A 27442-nucleotide genomic window follows, 5' to 3' on the forward strand; every position below is an offset into this window, starting at 1 on the left:
CTTTCACCTTCTTAAACACTGGATTTTCGCCAATATTACAACGTAAATATGGATGTAATTAGTATAACAAGGCAGTCGATATCTTTTTGATATGGGTATGAGAATCGAAATTCTATTAAGAAATAGTATGCTGCGATTATTATTCGTGGGATGCTATTACTGTAATATTTGTTTCGAAAACCCGGAAATATATTTAGCTCGATGTGCACTGAAAAGAGGAAAGAAATTTTTTAAATGCGTCATATACATTGTGGTATAAGCTTTAACACAAATATGTTGCACATCCTTTGACATATGTTATTTTCACACATTTTTACCTGGAACTTAATGATCGGTGGAAATGCCTCCTCTGTCGTCATTCCCAAATAATAAACTGTGTATTTCGTTTGACAGACTTTACGTATACGTATATTTTCTACACTCTATACTGAAAACGTAGGTCAGAGGGTATTTATAGCATTCCGTTTTATTCTCATGAACGCCTTTGTGGTGCATCTGCTTCGATGATTTGCATATACATATTTTATTTAAACCAATGAAACATAATTAGCACTGTTCCGTTTTACTAATCGTTACTTTAACGTAATAATATTATTTTCTGCCACCCAAAATAAAAAATAGCTGAATTAAAAAGCTCCGCTTCTTTTTTCGCTGACGTTAAGAAAATTATGCATAATTGACTTATTTTATCAATTGTAATATTCCTAAGGTGCTTGTTTCGTATCGTTATCGCTACTAAATCAAATCGAAGGATAGGCATGCCTTCCTTGTATCAAAATTATCTCTGATTATTTTTTTAGAATAAGCCTTTAAAAAGTTTAATTTACATTCAACAATTTGATATTACTTTATTACCACCATTAGGAAGAATAAGAAAAAATGTAATATTATTGAAATAGAAATCATGATGACAAGTACCTTATTTATATTAATAGCAAATAACAAAATAATTATAAAAAATTAAATATCGTTTCATTTTATACATATTTATATGTTATATAAGTATGTATGAAACGTAATAAACGTAAAATTTTTATACAGTAATGATTCATGCATTAGGAGTTATTTATGACAAAGTAGTAAAAAGGTATAAGGATTATCAATTTTTAATACATTTCATTGGAAGAAAATTATACAAAATATTAGAAATCTCTTTTGCTGAAATATTAAAGCATTATAAGATGTCGATACTTTGTTAGTCCATTTTTTTGATGTACGATTTTTGTTTCTCTTCATTTATATTTCTGTATTAAAATTGGAATATCAGTGTTTATATTGTTTTCACCTTTATTCTCAAATTTGCTGTCCTTCCTTTCGTCATGTATGCGATCTAACATAAAATTAAATAATTAGTTGTCCTATAATACATGTAAAAAATTTCATCTAACACTTTATATCCGTAGTAGATCCAGCACTTTACACTTGTTTTACGTACTGTTAACCAATGGAGCAATAACAAATATACAGATTACCAATAAAATTCATCTTTTTTAAGTTGATAAACGTTTCTTTTCTTTTTATCTTCTTTGTATTGATTTCTTGTTTATTACTTGCTTATTTATCTTAGTCATTTTTATTGACTCCAACTCTTTCTTCTTATAATTCAATCAATTTTATCAAATATTAATTGAAAATTTGTGCAAGATTTGAGGGAATAATTTCATGTATTTCTTCTTTTACTATGCCCTCATAATTTCTCATACTTACACGTTTATTAGACAATATTCCTTTTATTCCCGTTTCTCTCTTTGCCTTTCTTAATTAATCCTACCAACAACGTACCGCATAAATTATTCTTATGATCATAAATAAATATATATGTATTGAAAATATATATTTTCTTTTATCTCAATGTTAATATTTATGCCATTTACTTTTTTATCTTCTATTATTTAGAAAACTTTAATTTAACATACATATATACTGTATTTGTTAAAACTTTCAAATACTTTAATAAGTCATTGTACATGGAGAGCGTTACAAGCACGTCAATAATTTATAAATATATTCTTTTGTACTTAACTCCACCAGAAACTAATCGAAAAGCTTGGAGTCAAAGAAGTTACATGATGCCACCATTTTGGAGGAATGTAAAGTATTTCTCCAGGTCTCAAATAGGTCATCAAACCTTTAGCTTTGCTAAAATTAGGCCATTTCTCATAATTTGGATTCAAAGGATCAACTTGTGCAGTGTTACTCAATAATCTTGTATCATATGGATACAAATTAGATGAATCATTTGGGTGGTATAAAATGACCCGCTTATGTCCAAATATCTAAAATTTAGTAAAAAGTCAATGCTATAGGTTAATACACTAAATTATATACTAATCTAATACAAAGCTATTAGATTATAATTATATAATATAACGATACAGAGGTATTAGATTATAATTTACTTCTCTAAAATAGGAGAAGTTAAAAATTAGAAATGACAATAATTAAATTCTATATACAATAATATTCAATAATAAATAATACAATTATGTAGCAAAAATTTGAGATTTAGTATATACAATAAACTATAATATATTATTTTTTCGCAAATAATTTAACTTATATCTTATCATAAAATGACAATTAATTTTCATACTTGGCACAAAAGATTATTTTTAGGATCAAAATGTAGAGGTGAAACAGTTCCGCTAGGTCCAAACCAAACATTTATATCTGGTTGTTCCACATCATCATTGTCTGTAAAGTTACAATATTCAGGAATTGTAAAATCATCTTTCAATTCAGGAATCTAGAATCATTTTGGCATAATTAATATTTAGATTTTCGTTAGAAACGTTAAAACTGTAACAAATATCGAGGGATAAAAAACAAAACCTGTTCAAATAATTGATGTTGAGCTAAGTAACCAACTTGGTCACCTTTCGTTAATACATATTTTTGTAGAAATTCTGAAAAACTAAGAAGTTGTTGTGACCAATTTTCATCTATATAATGTGAACCAATTTCAATAGGAACCGTTCTATTTCCAGCTACGCTAATTAAATACTTTAGATCTTTCCATTGTTCTAGAGCTTTCCAATGTTTGATACAACCTAAAACATATTACATGTATTTCAAATTAAATTACAATAGAAATTAATAAAAAAAAGATATCAACTGTATGTATACACTAGTATAGCTTAAAAATAATCTTCTTTCCTGTTTTAAAATTGACATGATATAACAAATATACAGATTGATAAAAAAATGTTACCTTTCATTATTGCTGGTACTTTTGGCATAAATATTTTTGTGTAAAATAATTCCATCGAAGGTTCAACATACTGAACAATTTCAATAAATCCCGGCAATATAAAATTATATAAACTTTCAGAATCAATAATTAATTCCTCTACATCTAACTTTCCCAATGACTCTGCTGAAGAAGATAACAAATAATCATGTGAAAGTACAACAGCTATTGATACATACGATATATTAACACTATCATAAACACGCATATGGTATTATAATAAGTAAGACTTACTGATACAACTATTCAACATTGAAGCAACTTTTGGTAATAAATCAATTACATTTGGAAGTGGCGCTCCTAATAGAATACCTTTATCAATCAGCTGAATAATGTTCCTCAACAAAATTGTATTCTTTGTAAATTGTTTAGTATCATTATTGTACTGAAGCTCCAGTAGAACTGCCTGTAGATATAGAGTATCAAATTACAAACACTTACATAAATATGATATAACATATAGTATAAGATATATTCAACAGAATGATTAATATTACCTTTAAGATAGTACATAATGTGTAACAGTATCGATATTCAATTGGAACAAATTGCCAGTGACCAGAATTTAATACTTCCCACGTTTTATCCATACAAGCTTCAACTACTATTAACGAATTTTTTATCCATTTTATCGATGGAATCCTTCCATAAAAAAGATAAGCATTAAATATCATTCTTACCGTTTTTATGTAAAAAGTACGATTGAAATATATAAAGCCATATAGCAGTTTATTTATTGTATATACTATCCCATAATTATAGCTAAATAAGTAACATAAAATAATATAAATGGACCCAATATCATTTAAAGATCTTTAGAAATTACATTAGAAAGAGAAAAAGAAATTACATTAATTTTATGTTTGAATATAATATTGACAATATTAGATAAATGTTTATATATTACTATTTATTATCAGAGAAATTTGAAGCCTTGAAGGAAGGAATTAGATTAATAAAAATTTGTTATTTTAAAATTACTTTTAGAAATCACATTATAGCTATACTACTACAATATAGCTATAATACTCTTGTAATAAATAAACAATATATGTTTCTATAAAATGTAGTATAGATTTAATTCAATTTGATAACTATAAAATGATCTCCAAGAGAGTTATAAGCATTGCTTCTATTTTTCTAACTCATGCTAATCTTGTTTCCTTTTATTTAGGTTAGAAGTTTAAATATATTCATGTAATTAGAATTATATATGTGTAATAAAAAATCATGAAATAAAATTTGATTTTTTTTATTTTTATAATTATTTTATACAGTTATATAAAAATTTCTATTTACATTTTATCTTCAATGGATGTTTTTAAATTGCTTTCTACCGATGACAAGTGTATCTTCATTTCAATAGGTAAATAATTTTCTATATTTTCAGCTAATAGATTCCATGATATAAAGTTGGCAATAATCGTGCAATTAGACATTTTTTAAAAATGATGTATGGAACTAGAAAATAAATCATAGGTATAAATTAAAGTTATTTTATTTAGAAATAAAATATTTTACTACTTTTGTCATCTGGTTCTTGTAAATATGGCCATTGTACTATTTGGTAATCTGCTATATAATATAAAATTTTTCCCGTTAATGACAATGTTTTGACTCTGCAAAAACTTTCAACAAATATTATAGTAGTTTGCGCAATACAAAATACTTTAAACAAGAATGCTACTATACATAAAGGGACACAAGTTCCTGGACCATTACATAGAAGTAACTCTGGACATTCTCTCCACAAGTAAGGAATTGATTCCAGAGTTGCATAAATAGTACTATAAATAGATGTATAGTATGACTGATGAATTTCTCTGCTTCTACGAATTTTAATTATCTTATAATCTAAATTATTCTTCTCTAAATATTTAACTTTCTCAATGCTCATTGAATCTGTATCAGCATACACATATACTCTCGGTGAGTAATTTTTAAAGCTTAAATAATTAAGTATTCTTATCATTTCTGCGGTATGTCCTCCAGATCCTAATACAATCATTGTTTTAACTGGTTTATTTCGAATCGATTTCCTTCCGCTTGTTTTATGTGTAGGAAACATTACAAAATATACTCTTGCAATGATTATCATACAAACAATTATACAAATAGAAATGTAATATATCGCATACATTTTTGTAGTATAACCTGTAACAATTTAAATTAAAATAATCAATCCATCAAGCTGCTTTAGATAAGCCAAAACAGAATGAATTGTTAAATATTGCATATATATGTCATGAAAACATAAAATCTAATAAAAGTTCTTCTAAAAATAATACTTCAATTAGTCAATGTATGCATTTACATGAGATCTTAGTCCAAAAGTATTGAAAATTATAAAAATGTATAACATTCTTAGATTTACTACATATATTTATTAATTTATTAAACAATGCATACATTCGCTACACTTAACGTGTTACCATCTATCTATAATATGATTAATACGGGTGATCCAAAGATAAAAATGTAGCTATCTTTTATTTACAATAGTAACTTATCAATCGATTTGAATTCTTAAAATTTTCGTACTTCGTACATTACGCATATATTAGATTAAAATATGTAATTAATAATCAATTCTTTGTTAGTCCTCATAAATTTAATATAAATATATTCAAGAGAGTATGTAAATAAATATTTATAATTTTGCAAATCTTACGGAGATAAATAGTTGTTTATATAAATTTAATAACAAATACTATATTGACAGCTACAGAATGTGAAATTTAGGTTATAAACATACACTAAGAGAACGAAACACTGTCGTATACACACACAACCAAGGTTAAATAAAACTATTGACAAATATATAATATTAGAGAAGAAACGAGAGTGCTCACGCCCGTAGTTCTACTAGTTCACAGTACAGGTACCGCACCATGCGGCAAAGTATGAACTAAAGTTAGCATATACAAGAACCTATAAAAGTAGGAACCTGCCCTGTTTGGTTACACACTAGCATAGACAAGAATCTATTTAATTGTACGGTTCTAGGGGAAAGTTCATATTTACTTTTCTATTTCATATAGACAAGTATACCAACGGTCAAGGAGGAGATTACCAGACTCGCAAAAAGATACAGAGAAAGAATAGAAACACACCCGAACCAGCTGGCAGCGGAAACGAACAACACAACAAACATCGCAAGAAGACTAAAAAGGAAACACCCAATAGACCTCATAAAAGATATAACTTAGAAAACACGGAGTTGGCACCCCGCTGGGGGTAGCCACCCACATGCTATATTTATTTTTATTTTATTTTTTTTATTACCAATGAGATATAACACTTTACCAAATGTCCTTCAGGACAAATTGTAAAAACCAAAATAAACTATAAAAAAAAAAAAAATATAGATAAGTATAAGAAATTTCTACAATTCCGGTGAAATTTGGGCGCTAATTGTAAAAATGATAAAAAACAATCCCGATGAAATATATCGCAACGCTGGATCTTAAAACGAGTTTAATTTAAAATTACTACTTATAAATGAAAAAGAAAACTATTTCAACTATGCGCGATAGTCACGAATCGCAACGCTACGAAATTGATTTAAAATTAACGTCATTTTAATAATTATTTACAATTATTATAATTATTAACAAATTCTACTCTTCGACAAATTCTAATAATTATTCATGATAGAAAATACTAAGAATCGCGACATCTTTTAATTCGCAACGCTAAAACAAACGCGATCATCGTAACGCTAATCCAAACCGAAGTCGGTACTTTTTTGCATTCGCAACTCTAACTGATAACGTGAAATTTACATTCACAACTCTAATTCAAACCGTAATTAATAACTTTGCAACGCTAATGGCAAAGAGCGCGATTAGCCCAACACGACGATGGGCTGACGTGTAGGTTAGCTAACAAACAAATCACAACTATTGTACTACTACACTACTACTACTACTACTACTACTACTACTACTACTACTACTACTACTACTACTACTACTACTACTACTACTACCACTACTACTACTACTACAGATACCAGAGGCGAGCACAGTGACGAGAATGACTTTCCATTGTCTGGGTGGTGCAGAAGATGGAAAGCCATTAGTAGTTGCCCTCTTCTATAGCAATTTGCCGGGCTTCTTCGGCTCGTAGCCTCTTCTTTCTTCGGGCGCGATGCCCGCTGAAACTTACATTTATGCTCGAGACTTTCTAAATCGCAAACCAAACAAATAACTTACAAAGATGTAATAAAAATGTAAGTCGTGAAAGCTGATCCAAGTGCGCATGGAAGAACGACGATTATAGCGATCGCTGTCCGATCGCGTGTGCATGCTCGAGCAATACGTAAACGTTCGGGGAATTCGAAAAGTCGATGGGCAAAACCAGAGAGACGGATGGCATGTTTCATTCGCTGTCCTAGAATCAAACATACTATAAACACTTATAATCCACGCCAAAATAATTTTCTTATAATTCTCAATAAGAATTGATTATAAAAATTCTACCAAATAAAAAAAAAAAAAAAAAAGGAAAGGCTTCGCCGTCGACTTTTCAAACTTTCAAAATTTCCTGAAACAGGTTGGACAGGTAGTGCCAACCTGTCCGGCCATTACCTACTTATAATTAATGAACAAGCACACCAGAAAGTATACTACCTATCCTACCTAGCCCTATATTTAAAAAATGACAAAACAGGCACACCAACACAATCGCTCCACGATTCTCACACATAACACTAGGGCGCAAGGATCTACGCTAGAGAGAACGTCCCGGAACGCCTCCGACACCCGAGTTTGACACACACCATGCACACTCTAATGTTACGTACCATGACATTTCCTGAAATCGACCGACAAAGGCTAGCGACCATTGCGTATAACGCGATGAAAGTAAATCTCACTTTTAATTACAAATATTCATACTTCAAAGAGTGTATCCATTTTTCACAGAAATTATAGATAGTAGGAAATTTGGAAATACTTTTAAAAAGTGACTTTTTAATCCCTTTCTTTAAATCTTAAGATCTTTAACAAATTATGCAATTATTTTATAGAATGATATCATTATATATCAATCGTAACTCGTATAACAATTATATAACAAATATTGATTACCATTGATCCAATAAAAAAAAAAAAATTGTCGTGTACATACGTCTGCTTTATTATAATAACTTAACCTTTACCAAATCTGCATGGGAAATCAAATGGTTATTAATCATCTGTGGCGTTCATTTCCTACCAGTTTGAACCATCGATTATTAATCGTCTGTGACGTATGTGCCGTAAGCCACTATTCTTTCAATCAGGTAACCAGCCAATAATCTGTACAAAAGAAAATCAACAATTTCAAATAAATGTATGACAAAACCAATGATTTGCAATAACAGAACAAATTATAGTAGGGTAAAGCAACAATAGAATTCAAATCCTCCTAATAATTTACAAGAATGGAACTAATTATAATGAAATGAAACGATAATCGAATTCAAATTCTGCCTTAAAGATCGATAATATGAACTATCGATGACTGTAAATTGTCAAATATAGTCAACGATAAAAGAAAAAAAGGTTCCCAAATACTACTTAATTTTACTAAGATGATAATCAAGTAGTGATTAAATGAAAACGTACTATTTAAATGAAGCAGAGAGAAGTGTAGAAATGTTGGTAAAGTCGAAATGAAAGTACTAATAATGACAGGGTACGCTCTACGGAACAAATTTTCGCTCCACAACTTTCAAAAGTACAGTGTCACCCCACGACACGTTTCTCCTCAAAACTAAGCCTTTTCTAATATTTCGCACCAATAGGAATGCTCAATTTGACGTGACAATATATTGCGCCAATAGGAACGCTCGATTTTTGTATATACCAACGCGCACAAATTTAGTGTATTCAAAGAGTTAAATTGATGAAATTGAGGAATAGAAAACATATTTAAGATAATGTTCAATAACAGTTACGAATTGATATATAGGTTATACAATTTTTATTTTGTAATACCAGATAGGGAATTCCTCTCTGCTAATACATATTTTATCTAATTACTAATTCTGTTCATAAAAGATATAACAGAAAACAGGAAGTTGGCACTTGGCACCCCTCTAGGGGTAGCCACCTACATGCTATATTTATTTTTATTTTATTTTTTTATTACCAATGAGATATAACATTTTACCAAATGTCCTTCACGAAAAATTGTAAAAACCAAAATAAACTATAAAAAAAAAAAAAAAAAATTACTAATTCTCCAGAATTTATGTACACGAAGCATTTTTGTTCATCCCTTGACACGTGTAATTCTAAAAAAAGAAGTCCACGTGAAGAAGAAAATTGAGATAAATTATAAAATCTAAAATAAAATCATTCATTTTAACAAATCTTATTTTATGTTAAATGTAATCTCATGAATGACACTAAAATGGTACAGTAAGAAAGGTCTAGAACATGTATGCACATCCTGTTTATAGGCTCTTGACTATTAGAATGCAGAACCAATGATCATTTAGCATCAAGCACTTACAGGAGTATGACGTAATGATATATTGGATGTTAGATCGATTCTTTGTATTTTGATCTGCAGTATTCGTAAACATTTTATACCATTGAGTAATTTCTACAAAATTGTTCTCCTGTGACGAATGTGATAAATAGGTAAGTAAGAAATTTTTTTAATTGAACAAAAAGTTTCCGAAAAATAAAGTGAGTTTTTATTCTATTGGAATTTTATAAAAGTAAATTATTTGTTATTAAGTGTGATATTTTTTACATTAATTATATTTTTAAAAAACGAATTAAAAGTGAATTATATAAAATATATTATTTTTAATAATGATCTCATCAGATATGAAAATATAATAATAATAATAATTTAATACATTTTTTACAGCAGAAAATGGACATTTATAATTAGGATCATAGTGAAACTATTTACCAAAGAAAAAATTTGGAAATCACGTGAGAATCGATAAAAGATTATACAATATTTTATCAGAAGGGTAAAAATCAATATTATTTTTTTTTACGATTAATAAAAATATTAATATTAATTTTATCACAATTAATATTATTAAGAAGTAAATACAACTAGAAAATGAACTCAAATAATTTTTCGTAGGTTTGGAAATATTTATAATAAGAAGCAATTCTCTTGTAAAAATTATAAAAGAGAAAGACAAGCGATGGCTAGCATAATTTATAAAGAAAACCAGAATTATAACACTACTTTCGCTAGTTGCGCAAATGAGAATCAGGATATATTAATGAATTCAACAATCAGATCTACATTAAACAGAAGGACCTGTGAAAAATACCAAGAAGATTTAAATATTTCAACAAAAGATACTTTAAAATCTACAAGTATTATGAACCGAGTTTTAAACAAGTCTGATATAAATACTTCTGTTTTCTTATTGGGAAACTGTAGGAATAACAAGAAATTAGGTATGACTAAAACACCAAATATAATAGAAGACGACCATAAAGCAGTATTAAATCATGATTTACAAAATATAATGTGCTTTTGCAATAAATCTAATGCAAATTGCAATTTATACAATAAGAACGAAATTCACTATGAGCAAAATATGAAATTTCAACAGAACAGTTTACCTATCATATCACAACAAAGATCTCTAGAAGCAAAAACACGTAGGAAGAGAAATCAATCTAATGCTACTAATGAAACAGATTGCAATATCTCGATACAAACTAAAAGAGAAAATAGCTGTGATATTAGTAAATCTATTACAACTGAAGAATCAGGGAATGGTGTTTATACAAAAGATAGAAAACAAAGAACAATAAAATCAACTTCCCATTTACAAACAAAGAAAAACAAACAAAAGAGGATATACAGTACAGTAAATAAATATAAACAATGTAATAAAGTTACCAAAAATAATGATTGTAAAGTAATAGGAAAAAGAAAGGATGCAAGTAATTTTTCCACAGTTACCATAATACCATCAAACAAGATTGACACCAAAATAAACAAAGATATAGCAAGGCATAAAAATTGTATAGATATCAAAAATTTGATAATACCTTTGATTAAAATAGATGATCTTTCTACATCTGAATTATCTAAATTAATTCAGAGTACCAAATCTATCGAAAATAAAGAGAATATACAAAAGCATGAGAATATACGTAATGAAACAAAGAATATCACAGAAATACAGCATTCTACATATAAAAAATACAGAACTACTGAACTCAAACAAAAAGAGGAAATGAGTATATTATATAAATCAGTGTTTGAGGAAAGATGTACAATATTTGAAGAAAATGTAGTGGATAAAATTGATGAAAATATAAGAAATATAAAATTTGAAGAAGAGACATATAAAATATCGCCAGAGAATATTTTACAATTTTTTCTAAACAACAGAAGAGATATAAATATAAAAACAAGACTGAGATCAAGTATTGGAAATATCTATGAATATCATATAAGAAAAAGTGTAGCAATGTGCAGTAAATGTACAGAAGTCTTTAATCTTTTACAACAATTTTCAGGTAAAGTAAACTTTGTACAAAATGAAAAAATATGCATTGAATGTACGCTATGTAATTTACAAATTAATTCTCTATTTCATTTTCAACAACATCTAATGGATATACATTTACAATGTGAAAGAAAATCATTACATAAACAAAAGAAATTTGCAGTTGCTATTATTAACTTCAGTGATCAATTAGATTTAAATACCAATAACCAATTTATATTTGAATGCTGTTGTTGCTCAAAAATATTTGATCATACAATAAATTTTGAGGAACATATTAAAAATATGCACCAAGACTTCAATCATCATACAGATGATGTTAAAAAATGTGAGGCAGGACAAATGGCTGTAACTTCTGAATCATATACAACATTTAGAAATGCACAAGTATTTAACGAAACTCGTGTTTTAAATAAGAATTGTATTTTTGATGCTCCAACTAATATAGATGAAATTTCTAATTCAGAAAAGGAAATTAAGATACAAAATAATCATATAAATGAATATGATATTAACACAAAAGAAATAATTCTTAATAGTAATATATACCATACTGATTCAAATGATAAAAATTTATTATTGGAGATGGAAGCAAAAGACGAACAGATAAATGATATAAATAATTCAGATGTTACTCAAATAAGAAATGAGAACCAAAACTTTAAGCAAGATATAGAAAAATTAAATGATGAAAAATATTTAAATAATATTTCAAAATTAAAACTTTCTAATATATCTATTAAAATTGATCGAAGATTTAAAGAATATTGGAAATATAAAAGAAGCCTTTCTTTTATTTGTAATGTTTGTTTTAAAAAATATAAAAGAAAACGATCATTTTTATCTCATATGTCTACACATATAACAGATTTTGATACTAATGTACATGAGCAACAAAAAGCAGAAGAAAATAATGATCTCATCAGACATGAAAATGATGTAGTATTAAATGCACATACTAAAACTTCTCAAGACGATAATAAAAGTTTCAAAGATAATAATGTACTAAATTCTACTATAAATTTAGCAGAATCAGACCAAAATACTTTAATATCAAAAACAATTGGTAATGAAGTTGATAGTGGTGAAAATGGAAATGTAGAATATGATATTAAAGAAGATAGTGTAGCAACTAAAACAAATGATTGTAATTTAGCATTACATATAAACCTTACACACACACAAAAAACAAGAAATGGTGCAAAAAGGCAAAAATTAATGAAATTCAACATAAATATTACAAAAAAATGTAAAACGAGTACTAATGAGCTACAAAGTACAGAAAATGAAACTGGAAACATGTTTACAACAAATTTTAATACAAATACTAATTCAATAATGGATGCAAGTAAAGAAAATGTAAGTTATGGTTTAAAAGAACTGCATTGCATTATATGTGACAAAAAATTTAGTTCTTCGACAATATTTAAGGAACATATGTTCTTTCTACATGATTCATTTTTTGAAGATCCAAAATCACCAAATTTACCAATACCATATAAAGAAAAAAATCTGTCTACACGAGGTACTTGTGTATCTAAAATGAAACGCAATATGACATGTAAAATAAAAGAATCAGAGGAAGTTTTGCAAAAGGAAAATAAACAAAGATATAGAAAGTGGCGTTGTAACGCATGTAAAGAAAATTTTGCATTACTTAGAAACTACCTACGACATAAGTACTTCTGTCATAATGATGAATCTGTAGTTCATATTTGTGATAATTGTAACAAAATCCTTACTTCAGTTGCAATGGTGAACATTCATATGTGCACTAATGTTACTACCTGGAATTGCAAGAGATGTAGTCTCACTTTTCCCAATGGTATATCTTTAACACAACACAATATGAATTATCATCTAGAAAAAGTAGGTCCACATGTATGCAAAATATGTAAATTGAATTTTCTTACAATGTACATGCTAACAAGACATGAAACAACACATTCTATAAGTAACAATTCCAATATTACAGAAACTTTCATAGATTTATCTGTACCTGCAAAAGACTATTTACCTTATACTGCAGATAATATAAATATTAATTCTGAATTCAGTAGAAAACAATTGAATGACAAGGCTATTCCTTATAGGAATGAAAATATGGAAATTAAAGAATTAGATGAACTAAATGAAAAATTTTCAGAAATGCACATCACATCTAATATACCACACAATGATAAAAATATACAGCACTCTAATACATTATGTGCTACAGCGCTACAATTTAAACTTCCTCCGAAAGAAAAGCATGAAGGAGAGATATGTCGAATTTGTAATAACTTATATTTTACAGATGAATTAATAAAACATTTAATATTTGAACACATAGTCTCAAATAATGTGTATTTTAGAGAAAACGATGCTAATATTGAAATAATACAAGGAAATATAAATTCTCAGAATGATATGATAGAAATCCTTGGTATAAATCGTTTAGTGTCACTTTATGAATATCAAATATTTGATACTATTGTAGAAAACAAATGTTTCAGTTGTGTAACATGTCCAAAACAATTCTCAAATACTCGGCAGTACAAAGTTCATTACTTAATATATCATGATACAATGTGCTTATTGTGTAATGTACAATTTGAACACAATTTTGAAGCACTTGAACATAAAATTAAAATTCACAAATCTATTGATTTATATTTGTGGATAGCACAAAAGCTAATATTACAGTTAAGACGATATGGAAGTACCATTGAAGATGTGATATTAAATCTAGCGAAATAAGAGTATGTTAAATAATATATACTCGTTTATTTTAAGTTATATTCTAACTAGTCTATACAGATATCTGTAATTTATTAAATGTAAAATTTTATATATTATATAACTTTTTGTAAATATTTTTTATAAAAAGTAAATGTTAATAAATATATTGCTATGAACTTAATGGTCTAATATTCTTTTATTCATACTTACCTTATTATAGAATGATAATTAAGATTCTGTTACAAAATTAAATTTATTTTGTAACATAAAAATATTTTATAACATAAAGATACTTTATAACATAAAAACTAGATTACAATAAATATATTATAAGGGAACTCTAGAGAAATACCCTTATTGGATATAAATAAAATATCAAGAGAGAAATCATGATATACAATTCTTTTGCCCTATTATTTTGTTCATAGTATCTGGATTTGTATTTTTTTTTATTGTTTGAATCTTATACATATAATACAGTGATACAGATTATTTCCATTGTAAATCATTTGTTCACTTTTGAATAAAAATCTTGTTTGTCAATAAAAATATATAAATAAAATTATAAATATGTAAAATATACATAAAACTACATAGAAATTGAAATTTCCAAATTTGATAGTCGTAATGTGTATCGATCAATTTAAATTTATCAAATAAATATATCTTATATCGATTAACCATAGTCATATTAGACAATTATTTATGCATGTATTATTTCGTAAACTAAATTATTTAGTATATTTGAAATTTCTTTTAAGAATCAAGTAATTCTACAACTTGTATCAAAATTCGCGCTGAATATACTACAACGCTTAGTTTACTTTATCACTAGTAGTCTTGTATGTATTTATACAATCGACTTTCAAATCAGTTCAGTTACTATCTCACGTCGATGTGATTTTACAAGTTTTGGGCGTTTCGAAATTGTATATGAAATAAATCCAGTTGAATATTAACGTATGTATACAAAATAAAAACAGTGACAATTCTTTCATAGTTTAATAAAACAGTTTATATATCTTGGTGATTTAATATTAAAATAGACAACTGAGGTTTCACAATTTACCTCCTTCGTATTTAATTAGTAAAATCTTTTTAATTCATTACAATCGTATACAGTCTTTAACGAATTAAAATTTATCAATTATTATTTTATTCAATGTCTTTATATAAGGTAAACATAACCATTGTTAAACATATGACGTTTCTGTTTATAAAACATATGCATTACATACATTAATAATCTTAAGTAACATATAAATAATCAACAGTTTTATTAAAATCCATTGATATTTTTCAATTTACTTTCTTTTTTGAGGATATAATGTATACTTTTATGTTATACAGAGTATTGCAATACATATATTAGTTTACCTTTTAATAATTATTATTAAGTTAGTTAATAAAGATACATATGCACTATATATTATATATTCTTTCTTACAGTTATGATATAAGAGTATTAAAATATTAAAATTTATAAAGAAAAGATGAATATTTATTGAGGCCATTATTCTGATTATAAAACAAATTTGAGTACTATGCTATAGAGGTGGAATTAAAAGTTAGCCCAAAAGAAACAGTGATGATCAAGTATGACAGGTTTTTCAAGGATGGATACAAACAAAGAAACGGAAGAATCTAGTAATGTTCCAAATAATGTTGGAAATTCTGAAAGTCCAGATTCGATAGAGGTTGTTATTAAGGGATATAAATTGTCATTTAAATAAAAGAAAGATTAACAAAATTTTATTTGAAAAACTGAATTTATTATATTTTCTATTTAGGTGGATAATTCACGTACAGTTCTTTTAAAAATAGCAACATTATATGCAGAACGTCTTATGAATGATATTTGTCTTGTTGTTGATGGTATAGAATATCCAGCACATCGCCTTATACTTTGTGCTTCAAGTGATGTTTTCCAAGTAAGTAAATTTTAAGGTAGAATATAAAATAAGATAAAATAAAACACGTAATTGTTCATTATACAGGATGTCATTAAACTGATAATGTAACTTAAAAGAATATGATTTTATTAAAAAAAGTAAATTAGTATAAAGTAAAATTTTCCTCATGTAAATTGATGTTAATAATTCATTCAGTATATTTAGTATATTCCAAAAGATATAAACGTATTGAATATAATTATGTTGGTAGATCAGCAACATTTTTTCTAGCAAATTTTTATATTAATAAACATTAAGTTTTTAAGTGGAAGATACTTCTGTTTTATTATTCATTCTTCATCATTTAGTATGATAAAGTAATAAAAGTAATTTATAGATACAACTTAATTCAGACATAAGTACAATGGTGTTATATACATATATTCAATGTATATTTATCATTTTATTTGAAAACAAAGCTTTTTATGGCAAGATATTATTATAATTTGTTAATTTTCTTCTTTGTGTATAGTTATTTTCTTTTAGATGATAAAACTAATTTAATAACATATTTTGTACATATGATATAAATACTTATCCATGTAATTAAATTTTAGCAGTAAAGTAAATATTATGTAGTGGAATTTAATTTACTTATAAAATACATATATTGTCCCAAATAATGATAGGTTGACACATTTCTTATTTCACTCATATATTAAAAATGATTAACATTGAACTTTGGCATATCTAACAAGAATTTTCAAAATACAACTGACTTGAGGAAAAATTACATTTTACATTGCACTACTATGTTTTTTTATCTGATTTTATTTGTATTCAAAATGTGTTGGAAACATTATGAAAAAAAGATCACCAGAAAGTCAGCTCATTTAAAATAGACCAACTGATAGTATATTTAGGCTCATTAAAATCAAAAAGATTCAACTAATTCATTAACAACCTTTACATTGTAGCAATATAAAGTTTATGAAAATTTGATTTATTATGTAAATGAATTTAGAAAGCAAAAATTTTAAACTCGTATCCTTCCTTTAAATTATTAAAAATAAAAGAGTTATAAGCAATTAAAAATTAATAAAACCGAACATTTTCGATCGCTTACCGAATTTACTCGAAGAACGCGTAACGTCACAAGTCCATCGCGTCGTCTGCAATATGTATAAGTCAACACCAAATGAGAATGATTTCCTGATTGTAAATCTAATAAATGCTATGGAAATTCATAAAAGAAGAAATTATAAATGACGTTCTGTTCCACAATGTCAGAATGATTCCGTAAAAATATCAGAAAGAAGATTTGTATCCGTTCTTAAAGATAGTAACCTAGCAAAAGGCATGATTTCGAATTACTAAAAGAGATATGCCAAAGACGGCTCCAAATTTCTTTTGCTGTGGAGATTATTTTATTCACCATATATGTATTTATACATTATATTGTACATGTTAATAATTTGTGTTTTCCTTCTTTGTATTTGCTACAGTTCATATCCTTTTCAGTATGATACATACGTGTTCCTTTGGGTTCTCATTGTTTTAATAAATATTCTGACTTTTTATTTCCAAATCGAATAATAATAAAAAATGGGTATATAGGTGATTTGACCAAAATACAGATATTTTCAGTAGCATCTAGTTGGAATTGCGTGTTAGTGATCACCGCTAACATTGTGTCATGGTTGTGGTGTTTATAGATTCTTGACGATTTCCATTCTCTTCGAGTTCGGAATTTTTTGAATATGTTATAGAAATCAACATTTAGAACATCTTTTTATACATATAAACATCGGTCGACCTTAGTTTTGTATCTGTGACAGCATCATTATTGGTCGCTAACCGCGGGTCGCTTATATTTTAAAAATGCTGTCACCGCCACACAATTGTCTTCACAATAACGTAGTGTAACCCAAACCTAAATTTAACTGAAGTTTTTTGTAAACGTCTCGGAAATTGAGCAATAGTTATATGTATATATAGAAAAAAGTTAGTTAAAATGTTGACGATATATTTCAAAGTCATCGAAGCTGATAAAATTCTACATAATTACCTAACGTTATATTTATTATTATCTTTTTTGGTATAGGTAACATTTCAACACATACTCTAACTTTTCTTATTGCAGGTAATGTTAATGAGTCCACAGTGGAGCGAGTCACAGGAAAGTAGAGTAACCCTCCAAGAAACACCACAATGTGTACCTATATTTAGTGAGTTTTTGCGGTACTTTTATACTGGTCAAATAAGAATTAATTACGGAGTTGTTTTACCAATATTATCTTTAGCCGATAAGTATAATGTTAAGGATTTAATATCATTGTGCCTTGATTATATGCAAAATCATATTGCATTAGCTGCCATACACGGCACTCTAGTGTCATGGTTACAGTATACGTCAAATTGTGGTCATCACCATATTACTCAAGCATGTCAAAATTTCATTAAGTGGAATTTGGAATTGGTGGCCAGGACTGGAGACTTTGGAAATTTTGATTTAGATATTTTAGTATCATTGCTACATCAAAGTAGTTTGGTGGTAAAGGATGAAATGACGTTATACAAATGTTTAGAATCTTGGTTGGATCATCAGACAAATCGGTTGAAAACTCAATTATCGCACGACGAATTAGAAGCTACGTTAGAACAATTGGTAATAGCTGTGATGTCTCCTGTTAGATTTCCAATGATGTCTCCTCGACAATTAGCAGAATTACTTTTATTTCCTTTGACGAAAAAATACAAAGAATTCTTTGTAGAACGAATGTCTATAGGAATGTCATTTCATTCTGGTCAGCTAGATAAAGTTAGAGAAGTAAGTTTAAACGAAGAAGATGGTGCATTACTTTTCGAACCAAGATTATACACTATAGACACCTGTAGTTCGTTACTTACGATAGAAAATTTTCATGGTTTACCCTCTTACCATACTAGAACGCTCGTGTTTTCAAGTCATTCGTGTTTAGCAGAGTATGCTGGTGACCGCGCGTGTGAATGGGTTGTAGATATATATCCAAAAGGTGTTTGGTTTAAAAAGTTTTTCTTAATAGTGTGGCAAGGAACCGTAGAAATGCCCGAACATGTGAAACGTTCAGTTAGATTATCACTCACCTGTAAGGATCCATCTGTAAATAGTAATGCTGATATGCGTGTAAAAATAGGTGTTTTAATATATGGTTTACAGGATGGTGTTGAGCATATTGCGAGAGTAACAGAAATTATTCATAGATTTAGTAAAAAAGAACGTGTTCTTAATTTGGACGATCTTTTACCGTTTGAGGAACTTAACCCGCAGCAGGGTTCCGTCTCGGAAAATACATCTCCTTTTCTAGTAGGTCCAAATAAAGATATGCTCAAATTACATATTGTTATATCACCGGCTAACTAAGACAAAGAGATTTCTTAGGTTATATAAAATGAAATCTTACTACAGACTTCAAATATTTTGGACTCATACGAAGAGTCATCTTTTTTGTCTTCAACGTATGTCCTAGAATTTTTTTCTTTTGATAAATCGACATTTTAATATTAGACTAAGATAAAGTTTTGTATTTAAATCGTAATATGTAATAAAATATTAAAAGATTTCAATGTTCCATGAATTTCCATCACATTAATTTTTTCTGGGGAAATTGTTAATTACTGTTGATTACTCATTTAGAATAACTTAATCTTTAAAGCGGACGTCTGTGTATGATAGAATATCGTTAATTTACAATCTGTATGACAAAAAATTAGCGAGTTTATATTAATTTTATTGCAAGAACGAATGAAATTGATAATTATTGATATTTAATCCACCTATCGGATTTCGATGATTTTTTAATATATCGTAGAAATTAAAATTTTTGACTTTTTCCTGTACGTGAAACCTGCGCTTGATCTTAATTTCCGAGATATTCGCAAACAACTGTCGATACCATTAGAGTGAATTATTGTGTCTATAATTATGCATTCGCTGCAACGTATACGTCAATATTTGTTGCCGGATAGAATAACATCTAAATCTAACAAGAAGATATGCTATAAGATAAGCTATAAAAAAAGATAAGAATTAGGTTTGGTTTAAGCAGTAACCGAGCGGCGATTTTATGCATAGGAAAAAGTTGTTAAAATTTTAATTTCTACAAATTCAAAAATCATCCAAATCGGTGAAATTTGTGAGATATCGATATTAACCGAGATATTTTTTGTAAAAATGTTTTTTTTTTTTGTATCTTTTATATAAATGTATTGCTTTATTACGAAAGTTATCTTAAAAAGGCCATAGAAAATATTTTAGAACTTTATGCGTATTCGATTCTCTATTGTATATAAAATCACGTTGATATCGTTGATGTAGTAAATATTTGAAGGATTTTAATAGTTAATAACAAAATACATAACTGAAGGGCAACGTAGGCTTTGAATTTCAAAATCAAGATGAATTATGCGCGGCAGTTCTGTTTTACAAATCTTCATCGGCCCAAATGAATTAACATTTATGACAACGATAAGAAATATTTTGTAATATTCCATACATCGTAAGAGAGATAAATTTGTAATTATTCAGAATTAAAATTGTATATTTGCAGTACATTTTCACATCACACGATAATGTATTAAGCCATATGTAAAATTCTTGATTCAGTTAAATACATATTGTATGTTTCTTTAATTTGTAGCAATTAATCAATCTCAATGTTTTTAAAATGTATTAGACAGATCTTTTTCTTTGTATGGTTATTCGTAACCAAAATATATAATGATATTTATATTTTTTACTAATTTCATTTTTCAGAAGGAAGAAATCTTTAGATTTTACTAATCCCTATTTCTTATTTAAACAAAAGTTAACTTTTTCTCGCTAATATTTTTCGTAAAAATTTGAAAAATAATTGTTATTTTTTATTTCTGTTCATAACATTTATTGGCGATATATAAAGAAATTTTATCCGCTTTTTTTTTCTTTTGGAAACAGGTATAATATAATGATAGAATATTCTCAAAAGGTAAAGGTTTAATTTGACAAGATTTATTTTAATTTTCTAAATATTTGTACTTTCTCTTTCATTATGATTTGCAAATTCTTCTGGGTAGTGATTTCTACAAATATTTAAAAAAATTCTTTTGAGATAGTTTCCACTTGCATAAACATTACATGGTAACGTATACAAATTACCTCTTTATTTTATGTTTGTAATATATTGTACGTTTTACAATAGTTTATATTTCTCAATTAAACGATTGAACTTTGTTTCGTTGTTGTTATTTCTATATGCTCAGCTGATCTCCGTTCAATTTGATATTATCCATTTGCAATCACGGAAAGAAACGATCCTCATACAAAAGTAACACTCCGTCGTCCCTTGTCCATTATCTTACGCCTTTGTATTCCACGTAATGTATCGTATGTCCTCATCAAGTGTGTTTGGTAAAGCATAAACATATGAGTGTCATTCGTTGACTCTCAAAAATATCTCATCGTACACGTTACTTATCGAAAACCTACACGAACGCATTCGCCAAAAATTGTACCAGCGTAAACTAATCGAATATTCGTGAGTCAAATTGCACATATACACATGCGTGCGCGCGCATGCAGTACGTATACGTGTTGTGCATAATGCGCCTGACATCCTACTAATGTCTATAGTATTTTATTTCCTTCAATGATATCCGCTAATCCTTTTCTATTATTTTTTTTTTCTTTTTGCTACCTGGACGCTATAAGAAAATAATTTAAGAAAAGTCCCGTTCAAATCCACGAGAAAATAGTCTTTCGACAAATACACCGGGTCTTTCTCGTTTTCTTTGTTCTCGTTTTATTTTATTTCGTACTCTGTTGCATATTGGCTTACGTGTGTAAGAAAACGTGTAGTTCGAAAGTCTGGAACGGTCGGCTGGCCTTTGTCACTCTGTGCTTTTTAAGAAGAGAACGCGAAAACACTCGAAGGTGCCATAAGATAGGCCCTCTTTTTTATTACGTCACAAGTTGGCGGGCCCCAACGGTTTTACGAACGTCTAAGATACTTGTCCATTCTTTGTGCAATCATTAACGCAGACGAACGTTAAGTATCTAACGAACGAAGAAGTATCCTACGCGATTTTAGTTATCTCGAATTACGTGTTACACGTGTTTACAGTTCGGTCACCGATCATGGAATGATTTGTCGCAGCGCGACTAACACGGTGTTTTCTAACCTTCGCATTTTCTTATACTCCTTGCTTATCCTGCGATATCTTATTTTTCTTATCTTGACGACACGTGGAAGAAATCGACACGTGGCAAGGAGCGCTTGCATGTATACAAAATACTCCTCTCTTTTATTCCCCTCCCTTTCTCTCTCTAATTTTAGGAATCTTCATCTTATGGTATCTTTAAAATGGAATCTATCCAATTTACCCAATTCAAAGTAAGTGGCCATTACTCGGATTAGGAAACATGGATTTCTACAAATAAATAAACATTTCCTTATTCATCAAACACCGATTAAATTATATGAAACGTAATAAGTTTATATACTGCGATTATGTGCTATGCCGGCAACGAGATTCATCGCGATTGCTTTTAAGATTCATCGAACTATCGAAAACCACGAATTTTGGTTTGGCGATGAATTATAGGCGTCGCGAATGTATAATTTTTCGCCGACAAATTGTAAGAGGCGCTAATGTCACAGACGTCATGATGCCCCACGGCGAGTGTAAGGTGATAAGAATGCCCTCAAAGGATCTGTCCACGGAGTAGGTTAGGCGATGAACCTTTTTGCAGAAGGACTGAATCGAGCAACTCGGCGCTCACCCCAAAACCTTAACCGTTTTAGTGCCAGGGGTTTTTAAGAATCCGTGTCTGATTGTGCCATGATACGCGATAGCGCTTCGAATCGACGATCGTGACCAAACATCGCGACATATTTCACCACTGTACGCGAACAGCGCGATCGTGCTGCTTGGCGTTAAAACGGTTAAAGGCACGATATCATTTAGAGAAATAAGTCTATGTATAAATAAGTGAGTTCGAGTTTGGTTTAGGTTAGATTTCCATTGCATTCGAATTTAAATTAGATTTGGATTAAATTTCGATTATGTTAGACTTCGATAATTTAACTGCAAGTAGTGATGATGGTAGTCGTACTCAAAAAATAGTCGAATTAGCGGTCGGCGAAGGAATAGACGAGAGAGGGAGAACGCTTCCACGAAGTGGAATGACGAGTTTGCCGATTGTCTATAGGAATTTTTATAGCTTTATTTTTGCCATCATAGTAAAATTGACTCGATAGAATTGACGAGGGAAACAACCCGAAAGCAGTACATTTTTAAATACGGCAGGTGACGTTAAAATTCAACTTTGGGTTCGACGTAGGAAGAATAAGATTCGTTTGTAAGAATTTATGTTCAAGACATTTTGAGTCAATATAAACGCTGAGCTAACGTTTATTGAGATTGATGGAGATAATTAGTCATCCAACGGTAACATGTTGCGCAAAGTACAAACTATGAATGAATTTTATATAGATATAGGTACAAAAGTAACGTTGCAAGAATTCTTATATACAATCGAAGAACAAAATTTAGTTAAAATGATATTTTGCGATTCTGTAGCAACTTTTAATGAATTAAGGGAAAGCGGTCGTCATTTATCTGCTGAGAGCACAGTGCGGAGGTGGATCTCAATGTATAATTTAAGAACGGCATTTCAAAGAATTCTTTAACATCATTACGCTTCAATCCCAAATTTATAGCGAATGCTGGGAGAACTTGTGGAGATCGCAAAAATTTATTGTGCACGTTACGCATCAAAGGAGAAGCATATCGAGTAGCAGCTTTAAAACATTTGTATAAAGTAAAAATACATGCCCAAAAAAGAGGGATGAAGAGGAAAAATTGTGCGACTGAAGAAATCCGTCCTGGAATAAAATATGTTATCAATTACCTCGATTACTTTTTCGAGGTAATACGACAGCCGTATCTAATGTTGCCGCATATCTTTCAATAGAGGAAAAGAGGAGGAGATTATAATGGTAATTTCAATCGAGTCATCCTCATAATAAATTGAATGTGAATTTAATTATTTAGGCAAATTTTAAATCTTGTAAAAGAAGGTTCGAAAATATACTTATATATACTTGACTCATACATTTTGCCTCTCTCTGCCTTTGTCCCTGTCACTTCCCCCTCTCCTCTAATAAAGAGAGACTCCTTGATTTGCTATGATCCGCCTTGTATGTATTGAAGTTTTGGATTTTCGAATTCCCAGTTCTATTTGGATAAAGAATAAAAACGTCCTTTTTATAATAACGTATTCGTCGAAAGTTTTAATTTTGATAACTATCGCTAGTTATCGTGTTTACTTTTGCCATCTTGATCATCCTAATTTGTACGATTTATATTATATTATACATATGCATATGTGTACGTACATATGTGTTATACGTTCGTTAGACGCCATATGAGACTTCTTTGTTCATCTCGACACGTGTAATTCTATGTGGGAGAGCACGGACAAAAAGGAGTCCACGTGAAGGAGGAAATTGAGATAAATTGTAAGAATCATAAGAGGATTCACCGATACACGTGCCAGTATATCACCTACAATAAAACCATTTATTATAACATGTTTTCTGTTTGTCGCGTGGCACACGATAAAACCTATTTTATTAGACTATTAGAAGTTTAAATATGATTTATTCCTTTGAGACTTGCATTACGTTTCAATATTCATATATGTAATATGTACTTTCATTTTTTCATAAACCACTAACTGGAATTGTTATTTTATATTTAAACAACTGAAAAAATATACATCGTGACCGTTTTGTGTTTGCAGTTTTTGTATTGAACGTTTCTAGCGCTAATTGCCAATGCACATAGTACTAACCCGCGTGATGTTGCTAAAACAAACAAAATTGTAATGAGATTCTAATTCACACAAGCTGCACCAGTTTCTTCTAACCGATCAACAACTTTTAAAAATGTGTAAATACTTACTTGCAAGATGCGTACACTTTGTTGTTATTTTATCATTTATCATAAACTGAGACGGTTTTTATTCTATTTCTTCTAATTGGTATTATCCATGATAAACTAATTATGATATTTCTTAATCCAAATGCAGTCAAGTGAAAGTAGCTTATATGTCATATTTCATTTATTTTCATAGAAGGTTTAGAAAATATTTAGAGTAGGTATATACAGGGTGACCTGTAACTGTTGACACAATTAGGTATACGGTGATTCTATGAGTAAAAGTAAGGCGAAAAAATGGAATAAACAATTTTTACCTTTCATTTCCGAGAAATCGAGATTGAAAATTTGATAAGTGTACTTAAACTTGGCTAATTCCGGATTGAACAAGAGCAAATAATCAACAGTATAAGCTACGTGTAAAGATAAGTAAACTACGTGCGAAAATAAATCAACTTTAGAATACAATTTTTTCTTAAGATGCTTTCTTTTCGAGAAAGATAAGTTTAAAAATTTATGTGTATCATCAGATTAGTTCTTAACTAACATGTTCAAACATTAGATTCTTGAAAATGAGAGTTTAACCAGAAAAATTTTATTTTACAATTTTGACTTATTTTTGTATATATAATAACCTCCATCCAGATTTAGTCCGTACTTAGTCAAGTTTACGTATACCGATCAATTTTCAAACTCGACTGTCTAAGAAATGAAGCGTCGTACGAAAGAATTTTATTCCATATTTTTTACTTATTTTTTCATAGAATCACTTTGTACCTAATTGTACCATTAGTTACCGACCACCCTGTATAAAGATATAACAAATAGAGTGGATGATTCTTTTATTTTTTATTATTAAATGATTCTAGCTTTCTAAATGTGAGTACTGTATGTAATTTAAAGTCGATGATAATACAAAATAAAATAAGTATTAATTAAAATAATGGATTCTCTTTTGCGCTTCAACGATATCCAAACAAAATTTGAGATGTTCTTCTTCTTCGTAGGTATAAAGATCATGTCAACAGTCACTATCATCCTGAACAATAAACGAAACTTAAAAAAAGATAAAAGAACGATAAGAACATTGATTGATCGAACGAAACGAATAGAATTACAGCAATTTTTCTAATAAGATAATTCCCTTAATACATTTGCATTCTTTACGTGTATCAATATTTATACTTCACCTTCTATTTATACACAGTGACTAGCTCAAAATAAAAGGCTAGGTAAAATCGCACGGGGATTCCCTGAAAGACATTAACTAGAAATTGTTCAAGATACAAGTCACTCGTGCTTCGTTAGTGTTGGGAATGATACCGCATCGATATCAATTTACGAATTTTGATTATACATCGTAAGATCGTAGGTATCAAGAATAGTCGATACCTTTCCAATATTTAATATAAAAATTGATACTGCATGATAATATTAATAGTAATATTACACTCGCAAAATAGAGTAGTAATCTAGTAATCATGGCACGAATGGTAAGAGGATGATTCTATGTGAAAAAATTAGTAAAAAATGAGATTCAACTATCAGACTGTCGTGATCATATCGATCGAATTTGAAATTAATTTGAAAGTGCATATAGAATCTACAGGATATGTATTTAGCGCAAGTATGTAAATACATATTTCGCAGAGATCGCAAAAGTATTTAAGATATTTCAATTATCCATTATATTAATAATGTATAAACTTCAATATTCGATGGGACCATTTTTGAAAATGATATGTTTGAGATAGTTCTTCATGCTGTATACTAATCTTTCATTAAATATACGTTTGCGATGAATATCCCGTAATTTTTATACTCTGTATGCATTTTTAGATTGATTTCAAATTTAACCTACAATGAAGATAGCCGATTCTCATCTCATTGATAATAAAATTTCAAAATGTTTTATATAACAAACACACTATGCGTATGAAAGTCTTTTGTGGTAAATGTTCTAATTTAAGTGAATTGTTCGAGTATCATCGATATGTATCGTGTCAATCCCATTACTAACTACAAGTCACTCGTGCTTGTTACCTTTGAGTTCCTATAAGAAAGGGAGGGGACAGGGAGACAGGATTTCGTCCAGTGAACTAGGGAGAAAATGGGCCAATCACAGCG

The 27442-nt window shown here is 28.8% G+C and overlaps 4 protein-coding genes and 1 long non-coding RNA gene across 15 annotated transcripts in view; 1 reads left to right on the forward strand and 4 right to left on the reverse strand.

The window, feature by feature from the left end:
• LOC132909827 (ankyrin-3-like) overlaps window positions 1–420 on the reverse strand; it is a 33796-nt gene extending 33376 nt beyond the window's left edge. For all 6 annotated transcript variants that reach the window (XM_060964937.1, XM_060964935.1, XM_060964936.1 and 3 more), the window contains exon 1: window positions 318–420. In XM_060964937.1, coding sequence (XP_060820920.1) covers window positions 318–359 — 42 coding nt within the window. In that variant the 5' untranslated portion in view covers window positions 360–420. The remainder of the gene's footprint in view (window positions 1–317) is intronic.
• A 1506-nt stretch (window positions 421–1926) lies between these two features.
• Window positions 1927–4689, reverse strand: LOC132909829 (bifunctional peptidase and arginyl-hydroxylase JMJD5-like). 2 transcript variants are annotated; one of them, XM_060964939.1, is made up of 7 exons: window positions 4550–4689; window positions 3748–3892; window positions 3485–3656; window positions 3212–3373; window positions 2833–3050; window positions 2594–2746; window positions 1927–2276 (listed from the first exon to the last, which is right to left on the reverse strand). In XM_060964939.1, the coding sequence occupies exons 1-7, from the start codon at window positions 4687–4689 to the stop codon at window positions 2019–2021; spliced, it is 1248 nt and encodes a 415-aa protein (XP_060820922.1). In that variant the 3' UTR covers window positions 1927–2018. The 2 variants fall into 2 exon arrangements, with proteins under 2 accessions (XP_060820922.1, XP_060820921.1); XM_060964938.1 differs by having other exon boundaries at window positions 3212–3376.
• A 43-nt stretch (window positions 4690–4732) lies between these two features.
• Window positions 4733–6064, reverse strand: LOC132909831 (UDP-N-acetylglucosamine transferase subunit ALG14 homolog). 3 transcript variants are annotated; one of them, XM_060964943.1, is made up of 2 exons: window positions 5922–6064; window positions 4733–5404 (listed from the first exon to the last, which is right to left on the reverse strand). In XM_060964943.1, exon 2 carries the CDS (start codon window positions 5388–5390, stop codon window positions 4752–4754), a length of 639 nt encoding a protein of 212 aa, XP_060820926.1. In that variant the 5' UTR covers window positions 5391–5404; window positions 5922–6064; the 3' UTR covers window positions 4733–4751. The 3 variants fall into 3 exon arrangements, with proteins under 3 accessions (XP_060820926.1, XP_060820929.1, XP_060820925.1); XM_060964946.1 differs by having other exon boundaries at window positions 6006–6029; XM_060964942.1 differs by lacking the exon at window positions 5922–6064 and adding an exon at window positions 5683–5915.
• Window positions 6065–8238: 2174 nt separating this feature from the next.
• Window positions 8239–8993, reverse strand: LOC132909839 (uncharacterized). Its single transcript, XR_009658629.1, has 2 exons — window positions 8863–8993; window positions 8239–8553 (listed from the first exon to the last, which is right to left on the reverse strand). It is a non-coding gene; the product is annotated as an uncharacterized LOC132909839 (long non-coding RNA).
• Window positions 8994–15266: 6273 nt separating this feature from the next.
• Window positions 15267–20929, forward strand: LOC132909930 (BTB/POZ domain-containing protein 17). 3 transcript variants are annotated; one of them, XM_060965160.1, is made up of 4 exons: window positions 15267–15422; window positions 15912–16159; window positions 16253–16393; window positions 18498–20929. In XM_060965160.1, the coding sequence occupies exons 2-4, from the start codon at window positions 16061–16063 to the stop codon at window positions 19755–19757; spliced, it is 1500 nt and encodes a 499-aa protein (XP_060821143.1). In that variant the 5' UTR covers window positions 15267–15422; window positions 15912–16060; the 3' UTR covers window positions 19758–20929. The 3 variants fall into 3 exon arrangements, with proteins under 3 accessions (XP_060821143.1, XP_060821144.1, XP_060821145.1); XM_060965161.1 differs by lacking the exons at window positions 15267–15422; window positions 15912–16159; window positions 16253–16393 and adding an exon at window positions 16990–18427; XM_060965162.1 differs by lacking the exons at window positions 15267–15422; window positions 15912–16159; window positions 16253–16393 and adding an exon at window positions 16990–17971.
• Window positions 20930–27442: the final 6513 nt, after the last annotated feature.

Source organism: Bombus pascuorum, chromosome 8 (genome assembly GCF_905332965.1).
Source record: "Bombus pascuorum chromosome 8, iyBomPasc1.1, whole genome shotgun sequence".
NCBI classification, from domain to species: domain Eukaryota; kingdom Metazoa; phylum Arthropoda; class Insecta; order Hymenoptera; family Apidae; genus Bombus; species Bombus pascuorum.